Source organism: Marmota marmota, unplaced genomic scaffold (genome assembly GCF_001458135.2).
Source record: "Marmota marmota marmota unplaced genomic scaffold, marMar, whole genome shotgun sequence".
Lineage (NCBI taxonomy): Eukaryota > Metazoa > Chordata > Mammalia > Rodentia > Sciuridae > Marmota > Marmota marmota.
This window is the reverse complement of record NW_026000001.1, coordinates 3,290,095-3,310,071: the sequence shown is the minus strand read 5'-3', so window position 1 is coordinate 3,310,071 and position 19,977 is coordinate 3,290,095. Positions and strand designations below refer to the sequence as shown.

General features: G+C 62.8%; 1 protein-coding gene across 1 annotated transcript in view; it reads right to left on the bottom strand.

The window, feature by feature from the left end:
- Positions 1 to 2,025: 2,025 nt before the first annotated feature.
- The window catches only part of Ano1 (anoctamin 1), a 108,484-nt gene continuing 90,532 nt past the window's right edge, over positions 2,026 to 19,977 (bottom strand). The window contains 8 exon segments of the mRNA XM_048807613.1: positions 2,026 to 3,704; positions 5,254 to 5,359; positions 8,713 to 8,897; positions 10,573 to 10,625; positions 14,984 to 15,136; positions 17,438 to 17,583; positions 18,044 to 18,144; positions 19,605 to 19,662. Coding sequence (XP_048663570.1) covers positions 3,447 to 3,704; positions 5,254 to 5,359; positions 8,713 to 8,897; positions 10,573 to 10,625; positions 14,984 to 15,136; positions 17,438 to 17,583; positions 18,044 to 18,144; positions 19,605 to 19,662 — 1,060 coding nt within the window. The 3' untranslated portion in view covers positions 2,026 to 3,446.

Sequence of the window (19,977 nt, the reverse complement as noted above, 5' to 3'; positions counted from 1 at the left end):
AGTGGTTCCTGGAGACCTGTGGTTGAGTGTATGTGGGAGTTGGGGTGCGTGGGGCAGGCTCTGATCTCAGTCTTAGGTGGGGACTGCCCTGTCCCAGGCACAGACCTTGGCTAAGGTGTTCCAGGGATTCCCACAGCTGGTCCTGAACCAAGGACAGGGACCTTGGCCCAAGGCTTATGTAGCAAGGCCAGTGACTCCAGGAGGCCCAGCCCCAGCTGTCCCCCAGCCTGTGGACAGGCATGCCTGGCTGAGGGTGGTGGGGCAGCTGGAGGACAGTTGTCAGATACCAGAGTGACACCATGGCAGGGGGGCAGAATCAGGTGAGTGGCTTTTCAGTAGAACATGCGAATCTGGATTTTGGATGTATATTTCCCTGGATTTTAAAAAACACGTGGGAAATCAACTAAAAAAACTAACAAGTGCTGAGCCCACCGTGGGAGGTGGCCTCCCACAGCAGCCTCCACCCTTGGGGCTCAATCCCTCTTCCAGGGCTGTGTGCAGCTGGGCCAGTCCAGGCCTTGGGACCTGCCTCCCACCCTCGAGGCCCCAGGACCCCCGTAGAGACTCCAGTGGTCCTTGGTGCCCGGGTCTGGACCCAAGGAAGGTCATGTAGCCATGTGGGCAGCAGAGCCCTGGCCATCTCTGTTGCCATCTAAAATGATGGCACTGGCTGGCCGAGGCTTTTTCATGGCCAGGTCCCAGGTCCACAGGTCTCTCTGCACTGGCCTTCCCGCAATCCCCAGCACCGAGTGCCTGTATTTCTCTGCCCCTTTCTCCCGACGCCTCCCGCTGAAGGGCCACCTTACAGCTGCCAAGGCAGCCAACGCTCGGCCAGGCCCACGGTTCCTATTCCACCCGCTGCCATGCGGATCAGCACGCCCTGTCCTTCCCGAGTCGGCTCTGGCCACCGCCACCCGCACCCCCCACTCCTGAAACCTACTCTCTGCCTCGGGACCTCTGCACGACAGTTCCTCTGCCTGACCCGGATCTTTGGGGGAACCGAGGAGGTCAGACCTGAGGGCTTTGTTTCTGGTTCCTCTTTGCTCACGTCGCGAGGGCTTCGCTGACCAACTAGGCCACTCTCTTGACACTCAGAGCCCTTGCCACTTGTCCTGAGCATCCCTTCCTGGCTCTCCAATCTTCCGGTTCCAGGGTTAGTTTTCTGGTCCAGCACCCGACTCCCTCTGCAGGGTCATCCCAGAGGGAAGGGGCGCGCCTGTTGGCAGCTCCCCTCCCCGCGCTCTGCCGTGCCCCCGAGCGCTGCGTCCCGGCCTCACCTGGCAAGTGCCAACCCGGCGCGTCCTCCCCCGCGGCGCACTGGACGTGAGCTCCGCGCCGGCACTAGGGGGCGCACGAGGCCACGGCGGGGCCGGGGCTCCCGGGTCCTGGGGGTGAACGTCGCCAGGCTTCACTGGCATGATGGTGACCACGGGTGGCGCTTAAAGTGTCCTCGCTTGCCCACGTGAGTACCCTGGCAATCCAAGGGGGCTCCCCAAAAGGTTTGGGAAATTTAACTGAGTTAAGTACCAACGTGTTGGGTTGTGGATTCAGGAGCCCGCAAGAGCCTGGTGAGCTGGCGGGACACCTCCCGCGAGCGGACACCAGGACGCGCGTGCGCACTCAGCGCCGGCAAGTGCGTGGGTTCCACGATGCGAAGCCCGAGACCACGAAAGCAAACGCGCGCCGCTGCACGCAGGCCCAGAGTGCGGGCGAGCACGCGTGCGCACGCCAGGGACAAGCAGAGGCAAGGCGCACAAACACGCCAGCGGGTGCGCACTCGCACACATGTGCACAGACAGGCCTGGGCACGCACATGAGCCCGTGCAGCCCCACACTCGCACACTGACACATACGCAGGAGCTGAAGTCCCAGGAACACCTAGGACAACTTGCACAGGAAGCACACCTTCCTGGTCAGTCACACCCAAACGTGCAGCCTCAAGCGAGGACATGTGGCCGACTGTGGGGAGCCTCTGGAGTGTCCTAGGGCACAGGTCATGAAGGCAGCACTCAAGTAAGGAGAGCATTGTGTTTTCAAATTTATTTAAATGAATATTCAGCCACAGTCCTCTGTGGATTTGTGTACATTCAGTTTTTTAAAAAATGGATTCCGTAAAAGGAATTTTGGTAGTCACGTAATTCTTAACACAATATTTATATACAAAAACTCCATTTGAAACTCCTACTGTACAAGAGAAAATAGAAGCATCAGTTTGATTTTAGCAAATAAGGAAGACCTGCCCCCGAGGGGCTCCGACCACCGCCAGTCAACTGCAGGAATGTCAATTTCACCACCAGGAAACGCTCAAACACACCATGGAGATTTTCTCCTTGGCCTTGATGAAACATTTTGTTTCCTTGGTGCTTGAGAAATTTCAGATAATTGGTTAGTATAACCAGTGCAAATTTAAATCACTCATATCATTTATGAGAACTTTTTTTTTTTATCTACAAGCTTTTAAAATGATAATTGTCCAAGAGACATTCCTGTGAGTAAATATAGAGAAGTGTTACCAAAATAGAAGCCTTTATTAATAAAAATCTTTGGTAGTAACAGTATTTGAAATTCCTCTCAATGATACTTGGTTAACTAATAAACTTCCACCTTGAGCTACAGAAAAAAAAAAATCCTCCACATCCCGCAGTTTAGTTTTAAACAACTAAACAAAACCAAGAAGTATTCTAAAGCTTTGAATGACTCTCAGAAGCCTTAGGACTTGGTGATGCCCTTGAACCTCCTTCAGGTCACCTTGGAGGTGATCTCCCCTGCCCACCTCCCTGTCACCCTGGTCTCATCTCACAAAAGGGCATCGACTGATGTCAGCCCAGCACCCCAGGGTGTGAGGCTGGCGCAGGGGTACTGGTCAGCTATGGCTTAGGATACCTGGACCCCTGGGCTCCAAGGATGGACGGGAGCCCCCGTGCCCCTGTGTGGCCAGGGCCAGGCACCTCTCTGAGCAGAGTGCCTCAGCTTCCGAGTTCACCGAAGGAGTCAGGATCAGTCCTGGGCTTCTCTGACCTGCGGCCGGCCAGGTGACACGTTTGGGAGCTGCGTCCCCACAGTCCCTCTCAGCCTCTCCGTTCTTCCCCAAACCTGGCTCCAGCTCTGGCCGGAGGCAGTGGAGACCATCTTTCATCTGTCTTAAGGCATCTGTCAGAGGAACAGATGATTTCTAGGGCCTCTGCTCTCTCCCCACTGCGAAGCGCCGGCCCTGGCCCGCTGTTGCCCACCACCAGCCATCACGTTGGTTCACCTTGAATACGAACGATAAAAAAATCCCTGCATAATGGCTTTGTGCAAAAACAGGAGAAAAACAGAAAGAAGAGAGAAAAATGTCCCATCGGAAAGTGGCCCTCCACGTTTCCGGGGCCACAGGACCCTGGAGGGGCAAAGTGCGCCCACCCCAGGGCGCCCCCGTCGGGAAGCCGCTGCCCGCAGTGCCATGGCTACAGCATGCCCCCGCGGTACGCGCCGCCCGAGCCCGCGCCGACGTCGGGGCGGGGCGTGGCACTGTGGTGGTTGCAGGGCTCCTCGCTGTCGCGGTCCTTCTCCATCCACGTATCCAGAAGCTGCTGCTTGCCCTGCTCCTCCCTCATGAACAGCTCCACCATGAGCACCTTCTCCTTGTGGATCTGCTGGCTGATGTCCTTGGGGATGTCCGGGATCACCCAGTCCACAAAGTCACTCATGAACATGACCAGGTTCTGCAAGGGGGACCGTCACCCACAGGGCGGGAAGGATGCCACTGGGAAGGGCGCCCCACCCGTCCGCTGCCCCACCCGCCCCACCCGCCCATGTGCCTGACCGCTCTCTGCTCTTCCTGTGCACCTGCCCCACCTCTCTACCTGCTCCTACCTGTCACCTGCCCCACCCCTCTCCCTGCTCCCACCTGTCACCTGCCCCACCCCTCTCCCTGCTCCCACCTGGCAGAGCCTCACCCTGTTGCTCCTGGCCTGGGCACAGCCCTTGGTTGCTCTGGGTGTCAGTTTCCCAGAAGGTCTAAGTGAGGTAATAATTACCAGCAGGCCCTCCAGGAATTCCTGTGGAACTTTTTTTCTTGGGGGGCAGTGTTACTGGGAATTGGATCCAGGGGTGCTCGACCACTGAGCCACATCCCCATCTATTCTTTTTGAGACAGGGCCTCACTAAATTGCTGAAGCTAGCCTCCAACCTGTGATCCTCCTGCCTCGGCCTCCTGAGTTGCTGGGATTGCAGGCGTGCGCCTCTGCGCTCCACTGTGCCCCGCTTGGGTGGACTTTCTTGAGTGAATATGGATTGAAAACTTCCCTGAATAACTCTGGTGCCTCGGCTGGAAGGCTTCCCAAGTGAAGCAATGGCTCACGTGCCACCAAATGTAACCGTGAGTGTTGGGGCCTTAGGGAAGGGGCTCCGGAGCACCAGCCGGTCTGCTGCACCCCGGCCCTGCACTGTCACCATGGCTGACATTGGCTGCCTCAGATGGGACGTTTTGGAGGCTAGGATGCGGGTTAAGTTGGTTTTTGCGAAAAACCAGAAACCCTGTTGTTGGGTGAATGTCCCTCTAGCTGAGGAAGTGGCCCCTGTTGGGACAAGGCCGGTGGCCCCCAGCTGCCCCTCTTCTGGCTGCTGCAGCCCCCACTGTGGCCAGAATGCCTCCTGCTCAGCCCCTTCCCTGAGGGGCCTCCCACAGCCAGGAACCCTGGCCCCGGGCTCTGGCGGGACGGGCTCTGAGCTCGGAGTGCAGGGACTGCCCACCCCTGGGGCATGTGGAGGGCAGAGCTGGCAGAACCCAGGTCTGGAGCTTCCTGATTCTGGGCTCTGGGCCACCACCTTCCTGGCCAGGACGCAGGTGGCTAGAGTCTCGGCGGTGCCCACGTGTCCCAGGGCACACGTGCTGTCCCCCTCCCCAGAGACGGGCTGGAAGGGCCAGGTCCCTTTACTGCTGGCGGGGGGTAGGGTCATGACAGCCCTTGGTCTCCTGGCCACTAGGCTGAAATGTGAAGACCAAGGCGGGACGGGGTGCGGCCTCCCCTTCCTGCAGGCTCTCAGGACCACCCACCCTCCCAGATGGGCCCAGAGCCCTGCAGGCGCACGTCCCTCCTGGTCCCCTCAGGGGGGCTGCGAGTGCCCAGGTTGGCCGGGCGCCCCTCTCGGGCATCCCAGAGCAGCATCTCCGCGTGCCTGGAGGGGTCTCCAGAGCCCGGCACCGACCGTGGGCACCGGGCACTCTCCAAGTGCCTCCTCCTCAAACCTCCAGGGGACAGGGCCACACACCTGGAAGACGATGACGAAGGCCAGCCTGGCCGCCAGGACGGCCCAGAAGTCCTTGGAGACGTCGTACTTGTGTTCCGACCAGGGGGGCTCACGGTAGTCCTTGTACCTGTCGGGGGAGGCAGGCCTTAGGCGCGGCGCGGGCTCTGGTGGCGCTGGGCAGCTCGGGAGGGAAGGTGGGGGGCTTTGCCCACGGCCTGGGGCGTCTGTGCCTGCTGGAGGATGTGGCCCTGAGGGCCCAGCTGTGGCCTCCAGAGGCGAGCTCCGTGTCCCTCTGGTTCAGAAGTTTCCAGACTTGGGAACAGTAGAGCCTTTTTTAAAAAAAAGTGATCTCTCCTGAAACCTCAGGGCCCCACGCGGGAATGGGGTGGCCTTCCCTCAAGTCCACCCTTGGCCTCCACCAAACTCCAGGAGGTGTCCACGGAACACGGTTTGGAAACCACTTCTCCTCTGAGGCCAAGGGAGTGAGGGTTCGTTCCAGCACCCCAACAGGGGACACAACCCTCTGCTGCCCCAGGTCATTCCTCTGCAGCTCTGAGTCACAGGTGTCCCCCTCCACTGGTCGGGTTTAGACAGTGCCCCTGGGTGTCCCACAGGGAGAGCAGGCCCCCACACAGGTCCCCCGAGGCCTTACCATTGTCCCAACTCTTCTACAGAGACCGGGAGATGCCCCGAGCCTGTGGGGACCTGTGTCTGTAGGGCCCCCCAAAAAACACCTTAGCTAAGCTTCTGCAGAAATCCTCACCACGGCCAATTTTAGGACTGTCAGCAAAAGAGTCCACGTAGATAAACTCCCTATTTTCATGTTGCCCTATCTTACGTGGCCACTGGCCGGGAAGAAATCGGCTCTCCAGGTGCTGGACACCCCCTTACTAGTTTCTCACAAACATTTATCCATGTAGCAGTTTGTAGAAGTTGTCAGGTGGGTGGCGGTGACTTAGAACAAAGCAGCCCGCGAGGGAAAGAAACATCAGTCAGGAGCCCACAGAAACGCCTGTCAATCAGCGAGATCTCCTGACTAGCGCCTGTCAATCAGCAGGACCCCCGGCCAATCCTGGAGTTCAGCCAGCTCCCTGACCAACTCCAGCCGGACAAGGGACCCTAAAAATCCTCTTTCCTGTCCCAAGCCCCCCCCCTTCCGGCCGTGAGCCCCATAAAATCCCTTTCCAGTCGAGCTCCCACACAGTTTCTCAGACCCTCTCCTGTCCACTCTGTGGTCTGATCGAGTGAGTCTAAAAAAGCCTCGCTCATCGGCCTTTTAAATCGGCCTCCTTTGCTCGCTGCCCGCCTTGCCTGATCTTACGGAAATGGGTGAACCAGGCCTCTGGCCTTGAGCTGGGCTTCACGGACATGTCTGCATTTCCAAGAGAAGTTACCCACTGGGCTCCATGGAACCGCTGGCACGGCTCCCCTCAAAACCTACCTGCAGCTGTGTCTGGACACCTCCTGCCCCTGTGCTGACCTCTGTCGACAGGAAGCCCCCGCCAGCTCACAACCACCTGGGCCCCCCTAGGGAGACGGGCCATCCTCTCTGGGGCACATGGCTCTCCATGCCACCACGTCACCTCTGCCACTCCCTAACCAGACTCTGCTGTCCCTCTGGCCAGTGGCTCCCTCAGGGAGGAGCTGGACGTGGCTGTGATGGTGGGGAGCCCTCAGTGCCACGGCACAAGACTGCGCCGGGCAGAGGCAGAGGGGCAGCCACGCCCACGGTCTGTTTCAGTGGGTCCTAACAGCCAGGCCCTAGCCTGCTCCCCGCGTGGCTGGGCACCCTCATGTGAGGGCACAGGGAGCGGCTCCCCTGTCCAGGGCCTGGGGCCCGGCCACCCAGGCCTTTCCAGCGCACTGAGTTTCTCCTCTCGCCCAACAATGTCCACATAAGTCCTCAGCGATGACAAAGAGACCGTGTCTCTGAGCATCTTGCTTCTTCGCCGTTATCCTCCATTCTACTTGAGTTGAGCGTCGGCTTGCACGGGATCTCAACGGGGACACAAGAGGTGCTGTGCCATGTGACAGGGTGGCCCTGGCAGTCTCCAGGAGGCCAGCCTTTGCAGTCAGCTCCTGCACACAGGTGCCAGGGTCCCCAGAGCCCTCCTTGGCTGCCAGCTCCCCGGTGCAGTTCCGGAGGAGGCCAGCAGGTGGCGAACTGGCGCCAGTCACCCTGGGACTTTCTTGTGACTAAGGTCCCATGGACGCCTACAGACAGGCCTGCCTAAAGACGGCTCCCCTTGAAATTTCTCAGCTATCTGATGGCGTGACATTTTGTGGAAGCTGAGCCCCGGATCTGATCTTTCCCCTGCCCAGCGGCATGGGCTCTGACCCTCGTGATGCTGGGCACCTGCTCCCAGCCCGCCCAGGATCCTGGGGAAAGGCTGTCCACAGGCACCGCGTGGCTGAAGGGCCGGTGGGGCATTACCCGCCCCTGTGCACCAGAAGCAGCTGCGCGGGCAGGTGTTTGAAACTGGAAATGGTCCCCTGGTTGGCAGACCCGGCTGGCGGGGTCCCGAGTGCGCGGGCCCTGCCTGGACAGGGGCACGTGGGATAAGCATGTCCGTTTTACTGCTGATGCGCCAAGCTGCTTCTGTGACTGTCAGCACCACGGGCCCCAGAGGTCCTTCCCAGCCCCTTCCATGTGCTCAACGGCTGGAGGCAGGAGAGCCAGCTCCGGGGCGTGGGGTGGAGGCGGAGGCGGAGGCCCCAGAGGAGGTGCAGGAGAGGGGCCAAGCTACCCTGGGACCCTCTGTCCCTCCCCCGGGCGGGCCTTCCTCTGCCCGCCCTGCCTCCCCCCTGGGCACCGAGGTCCCCAGCACTGGTGCAGGGCACCCTGGGCTCTGCCTCAGTCATCCGTGAGCTGCTCCCTGCGAGCCCTGAGCACCTGGAGGCCAAGAGTGGCAACCTGGTGTCCAGACGCCCCTGCTTTGCCCTGCCCCTCCTCAGGGGCCTTGTTCAAGCCACAACGCCCTAAGTTTCCTTAAGATCCCCATTTCCTGACTGCGACCCCTCCCCAGGCCTGGCCAGCAAGAGTCCTGGAGCCCTGGCCGTGGCAAGGATAGGCATGTGGCCCAAGACAGGCTGCAAGACTCACATCAGGGCTTTCGCTATTGGAACAGAGAAGGTCTCCCCGTGGGGACTGCGGGCAGACAGATGTAAGGCAGAAGCTGCTGGTGGATGATGTCTGCCTGCCAGAAACTGATACTGACACAGAGGAAGCAAATTAAGGAGGCTGTGTCAGTGTGGGGCCTAACGACTGGAGCTCCTGGATCCAGCCACACCTGAAGCTATCACGGACCTCTTAATTATAGCTAACTAGTGTATTGCCCCTTTCCAACGTCCCCCCGGAATGTTTTTTTAAACAAGTTTGAGTGGTTCTGTGACTTGCTTCTGAAAGAATCCTGGCTCAAACCTGGGTTTCCCAGAAACCCACTGAACTGGCCCTTCAAAGAGAGCCGCTGGGAGTGGTACCTGCATATCTGCACCTCGTAGCCCAGGTCCAGGGGGTCGTTGGGGGCTGTGCCGTTCTGGAAGTCGCTGACGTTGAAGAAGGAGAGCGTGTGGTTGACGAAGCCGTGCATGGTCCCGTTTTGGCTGTACATGTAGAGGTACACCAGGCGCGGGATGAAGTCGGACGTGAAGGAGATCACGAAGGCCTGCCCGGGAACAGCGGGTGAGCATGACCCCAGGAGGGTCGGCGTGCCCTGTTGGCTCCCTGCCAGCCTCCTGGGCGTAGCAGGAGGGCACAGGGAAGGGCGCGCTGCCTGCCTTCCACTGTGTGGCAAACCCCCCAACCTCTCTGTGCCTCTTTTGTGTTCTTATTAAACAGGACACCCCCTGAGCACAGCCCCCTGCCTCCTGGGTGCCACTCTGCCCAGCTCAGTCCATCACGGCCTGCTCTCGTGGTAATCCAAGAGCAGGACCCGAAGCCCAGCAGCCTCTGAAACAGGCTGTGTAGCTCTGGGGAAGTCTCTTGCCCTCTCTGTGCCCTGGCTGTATTTCCTAGAAGATGGGCCCTAACAGTCCCCACCTCCAGGGGCTGTGTGGGCACTGGTGGGTTGGCATGGGAAAGAGAGCAGAGGTCTGGAAAGTTCTAGTAGCCCACTGAGTGGTAAACGCTAACACTTGTCCAGTGTCCTCACCTGCTCACAGCACCCCCTCCAGCACACGGGCTGCACCTCAGGGTCCCAGCCCCATCAAGGTGAGCCCTAAGCTCGGGCCCTGCGCTCACTCACCAAGGTGGGACAGACAGCCACAGGTGTGCCCTGTGCTCACCTCCCCTCAACAAAGGCTTCGAAGCCACCATCTGGGGAGCAGCTGGCTGGCAGGAGGGAGGCCGGGCTCTGAGGCTAGAGCGCCTCCGCCCAGTGGGGATGGAGGCCTAGGCCCGGCTCCTGGAGCCCCCTGCCCCCACAATGTCAGCTGCTGGGCAGACTGGCTGCAGGGTGCAGGACGAGGGCCCTGGGCTCCTCTGCTGTGGACACTCAGTGGCTGCCTGGGTTATGTGCCCGGGATTCAGTCTCGGGTTTTGAGACAGGTGCTGGCCAGCGGGACAGAGCTAGACCTGGGGCAGGGGAATCCGCAGGCAGGGTCCGGCCGACCTCCACAGGAGGCCAAGGGGAGGACTGCGGGGACCCAGGTGGTGCCACCCAGAACCCACAGGCCGGCTCTGCGGGAGAAGCCAGGAGGGCACACTGTGCGCTGGGAAGGGAGCGTCCACCATCGTCCACAGCTGGGGAGGCGCTGAGGGGCTTCTCCCCTCACCAGTCTCAGCCGCCCCAGCCTCTTTAAAGAGCAGGCGTGAGCATGTGTGTGTGCGTGTCTATGTGATTGCACATGTGTGTGAGTGTGTGTGCATGACTGTGCGTGTGCGCATGTGTGCATGTGTATGACTGTGTGCGTGCGTGTGTGTGCGTGCGTGCGCGTGTGTATGTGTGAGTGTGTGTGTGTGTGTGTGTGTGTGTGTAATCAGCCCCCCAAAGCAGCAGCGAGGTTGCTGGCTCTCCATCCTGGGTCTCTGTCACTGTCCCTCTGTCACTGACCCTCCCTGCTGCCTCTTGTTCCTTTGTTCTCAGGACCCTGGGGGGCGCGTGTGCAGGACACAGGGTGGGCGGGGGGCGGGAACCTCCCTGCAAGTCTGCAGTAAAGGCAGGGGACGGCCATTCCTCCCCAGAGTCCCCAGCCCCAGATCAAGGGACATCTCCAGAGAGGCTACCCTGTCCCAGGAGCCGAGGGCTGCAGCCGGAGGTGGGGGCCCAGCTCTGCCTCTGGGGGCACTGCCTGCCGCGGCTGGGCAGGACTTGGGTTTGCAAGGTCCCCAGCGTCACTTACGTTAATGATGACGGCCAGCTTCCCAACACCTCTGAGGATGTTGTACCAGATGCCTGGGGAAGAGGAACCAGCTCTCAAGACCCCTCCCCGCAGGCAGCGCCCCGGCGGCCCCGCAGGCGCCGGCTCCCCAAGGCACCCAGAGGGACGAGTGTGGCAACGGGCACTGTCTGGGAGGCCGGGGAGCCCAGTGAAGGCCTGGCCACGCTGTGCCTGTGCCGTCCACTGTCCCTGAGCAACTGAAGCCTCTGAGAGACGTGCTTGTCACAGGGCCCCTCGGGGCTCTGGCCACACCCAGCCAACCCCGAGGCAAGGACCCCACAGGGCCGGGATCTGTGGCTCCTGGGCAGTGCAGGTGTCAGGGACAGGCCGGAGGTGGCTTTGGGGTGACCCTGCAGCACTGCAGCATGAGCTGTCCCTGTCTGGACGCCATCTTGCTTCTGTCACCCCAAGTCACAGATGGACAAAAGGACCACAGAACATGGCGGCGGACACCCTGCTCTCTGCCTCCCATGGGGGAGGGTGCCCTGCCGACTCTACCCCAGCAGTCCAGATCCGCGTCCCGGGCCAGCGCTGGACACCCCTGAGCAGCCCTTCTCGGACAGGCTGGGCGGGCCACGCTGGCTGTTACTGTCCAGTGACAAGGACATGGCAGGCGGCTTTGACAGGCGTAGGCTGCAGGGGGCCGCGTGCAGCCGGCAGCCCCAGCTCCTGTTTCTGGGGTACACCCTGGCAATCTGCAGAGACAGCTCAGTGCCACGGTTCTCAGTGTCCCACGGGCTCAGGTCACTGTGTGAGGGGCCGAGATGGCTCCCTCCCAGCCTGGCCAGTGGCTGGGCGATCCCGGTCCTCTCTGTGATGGGCAGGGGCGCTCCAGGCCCACATGTGGCCAGCAATCTGGGCAGAGTGTCCCACTCCCTGCCGCCACCTCCAGTCCTCAGGCCGGGCCACAGCCCACTGGAGACGCGACGCCTGCCAAGGCTCCGTCTGCTTCCCACGGCGGACGGCCCTCGGTTTAGCTTCCTGATGGCACAGGTGGGGCAGCCATGGGCCCTGTGGGGTGGCACTAGGCTACCCACCCTGCAGGAGGCCACGGGGGAGTGAGCCGGACGGCACGGGGGGGGCTGGGCCCTCCTCGTGATGTCGCCACGCTGGGTCACGGGCGGGAACACAGCAGCACCCGCCCGCTAAGGGGCCCAGGTAGGCTGTGGACAGTGCATCCTGTGTCTCCTGGACTTCACCCCGCGTCCAGTCCACAGGTCGGCGCCATCAGGTCGGCGTTTGCTGAATGGCCTGAGCGTAGAGAGCCCTTTCCAACAAGAGAGCGCAGAGCGGGCCACCAAGCAGGGGCTGGTGGGACCGTCCAGCTGCATGCCCACTCCGTTAGCCTCGCCCATGACTTAAAGATGCAGACTTGCTGCTTCTGAAAGATCCTCAGCCCTGGTCCAGGTGGCGGGCACCACTGTCTCCATGACCACAGGTCTCCATGACAGCTGTCTCCATGACAACAGCACGTGGCCCAGGGTGGCGCCCCCTGCAGGCCAGGATGTTCTCTGCACCTGGGGAACCCCCCTGCATCCCTTCAGCCCTTTAAGAGCAGAGCATTCACTGCAAACCAGATCCCCTCAGGCTGGGGACAAAACACTCAGGGCTCCCAAGTTTCAAGAGACTCATAAATGGGCCTGTAGCTCTGGGTCCAGGAAGAACACGGGCCTCTGGGATCTGAGTCGGGGGCCATGTTGAGACCTCAGGTGGGTGCTGGGGTGATACCCCTGGGCTTGGCTCCCCGGGAGGTGGCACCTGAGCTCAGGGTGTCCTTGGGCAAGTGAGGGTCATCCCAGGTGATCACCCAACAGGCCCAGATAGATGACAACAGGAAACAGTGGGCAGGAGGGCCGGGGTGGGACGGGCAGGCCCTGCAGGTCCGCAGCCCTGGCCAGGGGTTGCCCTGTGTGGACCCCACACCGCGGGCTGCGGAGCCCTGGGAGAAAGAAAAGCAGGACCCCGCCCCAGCCTCTCCTGGGGGAGGAGCTGCACTTTGACACCCTGTTATTCTGACACTGGCTGCAGGTGACTCCTGACTCGGAGGTCCCCGTGAAGGGGTCTTCTTTTGGAGACCTCTCGGGCTCCTTTCATGGAGACCCTCGAGGGGAACTGCCTCGTGTTTACCCCTGTTTCAAGGACTTTTTTTTTTAACTATCCCAGGGGACTCTAGGCCCCACTTCCAAGAACCTGACACGGAAGTGCCTGGGAACCGCATCTGCCCTGTCCCCGTGCCAGGCGCTGAAGGCCAGCGGGTTCTGGCCAGCGGCCCTGAGGACGCGGGGAGCCAGAGCTCAGCGCCGAGCTGCGGCCAGTTCCCACGCAGGTGGGCTCCCTGCAGGACCCACTGCGCCCTCGCCACGGCAGAGGCCGGTGACGAAGCCACTCTGGGACACAGCATCCCCCAGGCAGCCAGGGCGCATGGGGGACAGGTCACAGGGGCCACTGGGCCCTCTGTCCCCAGGGACGCTGGCCCTGCACGGATCACAGGAGGAAAACAAAAGCCTGTTGAGCAGCAGGTGGCAGCGACGGAGCCCAGCGGAGCCGTGAAGGGCCAGAGCACACCTCTGAGCCCCGGGACCGTGAGAGCTGGGGGACCAGGAGCCGACTGCCCTGGGGCGCCAATGTCCCCACCCCGGGGGGCTGCAGGCAGCCCGCGTCTCCATGTGCTCTTTCACCCTTCTGGGTTTCCACGTGTTCAAGTGCGACCGTCTGGGGACAGCCTGAGCCTCTGGAAGCCAGGGATGCCAAAGCAAATACGCCCACGGAGGGTCAGCCAGGGCCCCGGGCAGCGGGAGGGGGCCGCTGGGAGGAGTGTGGCCGAGAAGGGCGTTCCTCGCTGGGGACAGAGCTGCAGAGTCCCCGGGACGGCCAGGATGCACCCACTGCTCCTCTCTGGGCCTCTGGTGTGACGGTCAGTCACAAGGCCGGCTGTGGCTCCAATTCTCTGGTGAAGCTCTGACATCCCATGGGTCTCGTGTCCCCAGTTGGGGACAGGCAAGATTTGCTCAGGCTTCCTCCCAAGGTTCCCGGGAGGACCCCACGGTTCACCTTGGTCACAGTGCTCTTGGTCTTCAGGGTGGGGTGCTGAGGAGCCCCGGGGACAAGCCTACCGCGCTCCTGATGGACGCCACCTATGGCCAAGTCCAGCCTCTTTCCCATGGGCCCCGGGAAGGGACGTCGAGAAGAACAGTTGCTCTAAGACTTGAGGCGTCCATCGCCTTTTTGGACCACAAAGTTTAGGACGTTCGCTTTCTGGCCTTTGACGGGGAACAGAATCAGGGGCGCTGGGGCTGGAGGTAGACACAGTCTCGGGTGGTCAGCAGGAGGGGCTGTCTGCCGAGTCCCCGCCATCCGGACGAGGTGGCACGAGGAAGCCGCAGTGTCCGGGCTCCATGGGGCGCCCCTGGCTGATCTCCTGCCCCACACGGGCCCAAGTCTCAGCACAGACCCCACAGCACTAACGGGGGCTGCAGGTGACCCGGGAGCAATGGCCGAGCTGATGGTGTTGGAACTGAACATGTTGCCGGTTCCTTCTGAGATGCAGTGACCACATTATCCTGGAGTCGGGAGGCGGGGGACCCACAGATCAGGTCACCACTGGTGGGGGTTGGCCACACCAGGGGGTGGCCACGTCACCAGAGGCCAAAGTGTGCACCAAGGGGCTGTCCACCCACTGCAGGACAGAACCCCGAGCAGAGCGCGACCTGAGGGTCCTCCACGGAGAACAAGCCTGCCCCGTCCAGGGCTGGAGGGGCCCCTCCGCGGTTCTGCAAGGGCGTGTTGGGCGACAAGCGCCCACCCACAGGCTGTCACCGCTGTGCCGACTTTATTTTGGCAACATTAGAAATAACATCCCCCGAGGAACTCAATCCTGCTTGTCTCAAGACTTAGCGACGCTCTTCTCCGTGAGTTTGTCAAAGGTGAGACGATTTGGGCACCTGTGTGCTCAGGGGAGGATCCGTCTCACTGTAGGGTCAGGTGCTGGTGAGTGGCGGTGCGGCTGGGGCCCGAGGTCTGCAGCCCGCGGAGTGGCTCCCCTGGCCCGTCCCTGCCTCCTCTGACATCCCGTTTCTCCTCAAGTGCTCTGGGGACAGGCCCTCACCACCCCGGACCTGGCCCCCACGGCCATTCTTTGTGGGGACCTTACACGTGCCTCCCCAGCCTCGACCTTGACCTTGACCTGCGTGGAGGGTCACGCAGGGACAGCATGGTTCCTGGGTGGGTGACAGTAGGTTGGACACGCCCACGCTTCCCCAGTGCCCCGGAGGCCAAGCATCTTAGGTGAGGGTGGAGAATGGAGCCGTGAGGAGCCTCCAGCTCCCGGGCCACCGCCCTCCCCAGGACCCCCACCTGTCCCGCAGCCGCTCACCTATGTCCTTGGCTCTGACGGCCACTGGTCTCCGGAGCTCGGTGACGAACTTCTTGGCGTCCAGCCGGATCTCAATGATGTTGTTCAGCAGGGCAAACAGCGGGGCCAGCGGGAAGGATGCCACAAACAGGGTGACAAAGCCGAACTGGATGACTGGGAGAGGGCCAGGGCCATCAGCTCGTGGAGCGGGGGTGGCCGGACCCACTGTGCCAGTCCATTACTCCCAGGAACCTCCTGCCCCGGCCACTGCAGCTGCCTGGACGGGGTCTTGTGACAGAACCACATGACCCCAGGGACCTCCAGACCAGAGGGGACTGAGGTCCACGTGCTGCTCTGACCTCCATGCTGGACACTGGATGATGGCAGTGCGGCCCAGGGCTAGCTCAGGAGGTGGGCACTGGTCACTCACAGGACAAAGCCCCGCAGGTCCAGCCTGCACTCGCTGTGCCCGAGCTGGGGAGGACGCCAGCAGAGGCTCCCTGCGTCGGGAGGCTGCCCCCACTGCTGTCCTCAGAGCCCGAGTGACCCCTCCCCGGGCCTCAGGCACAGGGCGGCCCCCTTCTCCCTGCCAGCCTCCGCCTCCGCCTCCGCCTCCCGGCCTCGGTGCTGGTCGCCCCGGTTGGGCGCTGGCTCTGGGGCTCCCGTGGCCTTGGATAGGAGCCGACGGGGCTGAGCTCCCGGGGAAGGCCGGGGAGGGCTGCTGCAGGGGACCCAGTAGGGAGAGGCTCAGGCACTGCCCGGCAGGACCTGGCCTAAGGCTCTCTGTGCCAGGCGGTAAACAAGGAAGCGCGCAGGTGTCACCGTGTGCCCGGCCAGGGGATACCTGGGAGCCCCGGTGCCTGGGCAGTCCTGGTGACCTCAGCTCACACTGAGGGGTGGCTGTGTGGGACGCCCTGCCCAGGAGGTGATGGGCACCAGATAAGCTGCGAAACCTGGGCCTTGCACGTGGGCCGGGGGCTGTGGTCACTCCTGACAACACGGCCTCCTCGGCGTTAAAGGGAAGAGGAAGGGTGAAGGGGCGGTGAGGCCCGGGGCCCAGCCTAGTCTCCCCTTGAGGACCGGTGGTGGCTGATGGGATGCGGAGAAGGAAGGGGCACAGCAGTGGCCTGAGGTGGTCTGGTTGGGTGTGGGCGGCCACCCTGGTGCCCAGGCACCCTGGTGCCCAGGCCCCCAGCTGCCAGGGAAAGGCAACCCGGGCAACGGGCCCCCGGATCGCAGCCTGTCCCAGGCTGCGCTTCTCGTCCTCTGGTGTGACCCTGCAGGCAGGGTGGCCTTGCACCCAGACCGCTGGCCGAGGCCCACGCGGGCCCAGCCGCTGGGGAAGGAGCAGCCCGGCGGCTTATCTCCCTCCAGCAGAAGGGAGAGGGCCTCGCAGCAGCCCCCAGACCCACCTCCGGAATCGGGGCAAGGCGCCTTCTGTGCAGCCGCGGGGCAGCTGGCGGCCTCGGGGGCCTCGTGGCCAGCAAGAGGAGCATGGAGGAAGCACTTGGGTGGAGGAACAGCCCAGGTTCCCTTCAGCCTCCCAGCTGAGGCCGTGGGACAGTCCCCGTGCACCCGGGGCTCGCCCCCACCCTGCCACGCTCCCTGGGCACTGTGCACATGGCGGGGTCCCGGGCAGCCCCACGGCCTGCACCCACAGCCTGGGAACCGGCCACCTACGGCCTCAGACACTGCCCTCCGGGACTCCCTATGTGAGCCTTCCTGACTGCCTGTACTCATCGGTTCATTCAGAAACCATACATTGAGCCCCTGCTGTATACTGCAGCCTGTTCCAGGGCCGGGCTAGGAGTGATGAGCAGTAAAGAGAAGGTCCTGCCCTCAGGCGGCTTTCGTCCCACGGGAGGCAGACAGAGCAGGAGGGAGGAGGGATTCAGTCATCTGCTAGGGACCTGCAACAGCCGGGGGGGAGGTCCTGCCTGTGCTGGTGGGTGGGTGCTGCCCCCTTTAACCATGGTCAGGGAAGGTCCCTTTGGGGGACATTCTGGGCACAGTCCCCGAGGAAGGGCCAGGACATCAGGCTGAGGTACTCCAGCCAGGGTACAGCTGGTTCAAAGGCCCGGTGGCGGGCTTAGACTAGGTGTTTGAGGAACAAGGAGGCCAGTGTGGCCAGAGTGAAGGCAGTCAGAGGGAGAGGGAGGAAGTGGGACCAGGAGGCTCCAGGGGCCACGCAGGCCACATCTGGCCTCTTCCCGTCTCTCCTGTGAGCCCCCAGAGAGCGAATTGCCACCTCTCTCATTCTGCCAGGGACACGACTGGGGCTGACTGGGCTCAGCCTGGGTGTCTGTACGGCGGGGAGAAGGAAGAGCCGCCCCGGCCTCTGCGTGAGGCTGTGCCCACGGGACCTCGCCTGGGCACTGCAGCTGCCTGGCCCGGGCCTTCGGAAGGCGGGGCCCCTTCCAGAGGACTAGGTGCAGGGGAGGGGACAGCGGGGCCACACCCCCAGCCCCCACTCACTCATCTCCATGTACTCAGGGGTGAGGCCCGCGAAGGGCTCCAGGTTGTAGTCCACCTCGTAGCGCTGCCGCCTCTTCACCAGCTCCTCGGGGGCCGCCGTGCTCTGCCGCCTCAGTTTCAGGTAGCGGATGAGCTTCTTCATCTTCCTGGGGAGACGGGGCTGGTGGGCGGCGGGCGGCGGCGGGCTCTGGCTAGCTCTCTGCTCTAAGCCTGGACCGCACTTATGGGAGATGGTGGTGGTGGTGGCACTGCCGGCCGCTGCTCTGCACCCACCCCTGGGCCACACGGCTTGGTGGCCTCATGAGGAGCTGAGGGGCAGGAGAGCCAAGGGCCACCGAAGGCCAGGGGAGGGCCCAGCAGGTGGCAGGGACATGAGCATGGCGGGGGAGAGAAGCCCAAGGTCCCCACTCCAGAGATCTGGCTGCCTCCGGGGACAGTCTGCAGGGTCACCTGTCCTCCTCCCTCTCCTTGGCCACTAGGGAGTGACTTGTGCCCCATCTTCTGCCTGCCCTGGCCACCTCCCTGCTCTGGTGCCCCCATCCCGGCCCCAGTGCTGTCATCGAGGCACCACGAGAGCCCGCGGCCGCCCTGCCCCCGGGGACTCACGGGATGCCGATCTCGAAGAGGTTGTTCTGGATGAGCTGCTTCCCCAGCATGATGATGCTGAGCTGGATACACAGCTCCATGAGGCAGCCTCCGGGGGCACACTGCAGGACAGGCCAGGTCAGCCCTGACTCAGCAGGCCGCCCCGCGGGGAGGGAGGCACTCCGCGCCCTGGTGGACCCGAGCCCTCCACGGGGGCACGTGCGCCTGCCGGTGCCGCGAGACTGAGCAGGTCCCCCAGTGGAAAAGGGTCAGAGGAAGACCAGGCTGTCCTGGAGCAGGCTGGGCCCGATCCCGCCATCGGTGTCCCCAGGAGGAGAACCAGAGGAAGGAGGTGCACCCTGGGACCGTGCGTAGAGACCGCCCCGTGCTTCGGAGGGAGCGCGGCCTGCCCACGCCTTGCTCGGGGACTTCAGCCTCCAGAACAGTGGGCAGCACAGTTCCGTGTCTCAGGCCGCCCCGTCTGGGGCGCTCTGCTGGGCCTGCCCTCTAGGCAGGCCGTGGGGCCGGGAGAAGGCTGGGACCGGGGCTCACGTTGCCAAGGCCTGGGGGGGCTGGGACCCAGGGTCCTCCGTCTCCCAGGGCCCGTGCCCAGTCCCCAACACCAGCTCTCCACCCACAGGCCATGCAGCAGTACAGGCTGGGCCCGTGTGGCTGGAAAGCCACCCGGTAAGGCGGCCAGTCACCTGCTGAGGCCCAGTGCCACTCCCCTCAGTGACCAGGCCTCTGCAGGCTCCAGGGGTAAAACTTTTTATCTGATTAGCAAAAAAACGTGTCCTAGATGACCATGAGTTCTGTGAAGCACATCCTGTACTTGATTCTCCTGTAGGAACACGTCTCCCCACTTCTCTCACGTGGCCGTTGATAAAGTACCACGGACACAGAGAAAATGCCTTGCCCAAGGTGCCCGGCTCGTACAGACTGTTTACAAATCCCCATGACTGCTAGGCTGCCCCCAGGTGCCCAGGCCTGCACCTGGGCCGCAGGACCTCCAGGCTGCACCCAGCCAGATCAGCCTGCGCCTGATGTCCACCCACTCTCACCCTGCTTCCCAGCGTCTCTATCGGGAAGCCCCGCTCCCTTGTTTTCTCGCCGAGCTGCCTTCTCCTGTAGCTGGGAATGTGGGCCAGTTCCCCGAGACCTGACCCCTGACAGCCCAGCTTGGCCCAACAGAGCCGCTGGCTGGGGACACAGTGGAGCAGGTCCATAGGCCATGACTCAGCGGTGGCTGGCGCCAGAGCCGGTGGCCGGCACCGCGTCTGGGGTAGAGAGGTGGGAACACGAGCCAAGGCCTGTTTCTCCTCTTTTTAGCCGGAGACAGAAATGTCCAGAGCTTCACCAAAGAGCCAAAGAGCAGACGGCCAACGGGCACCCCGACGGGGTTCGCGCTCTCTAGCGCTGAGTTTCTCCTTTTAGGGTCACTCGGTGCCGACACGCTACCCAAGATCAAAGCCACCGGCCAGGTGGAAAGGGACTGTCCCCACCACTGGACAGACCCGTGTCACCTGGTCCCCCAGCCCACACAGAGGTGGCACCACGAGGGCGCTGGGACAGTCCCACTCACCTCTTCCATTCGGAAGGAGCGGAAGATGTACACGTAGTCGCCCGGGCGTCCCACGAACCTGGGACATCAGGGAGCTCTCAGAGGGCGGGGCCTCCTGCTGGGGAGGGCCCCAGGGGTGACCGTGCTGCGCTGTGCTCCCAGCCAGGCCAGAGCCTGCTCCGGGGTCCCCGCTGCCTGGGTCCCCGCTGCTGGAGGACCTCACTGCCTGGGTCCCCGCTGCCTGGGTCCCCTGTGCCTGGGTCCCCGCTGCTGGATGACCTCACTGCCTGGGTCCCCGCTGCCGGATGACCTCACTGCCTGGGTCCCCGCTGCCTGGGTCCCCTCTGCCTGGGTCCCCGCTGCTGGATGACCTCACTGCCTGGGTCCCCGCTGC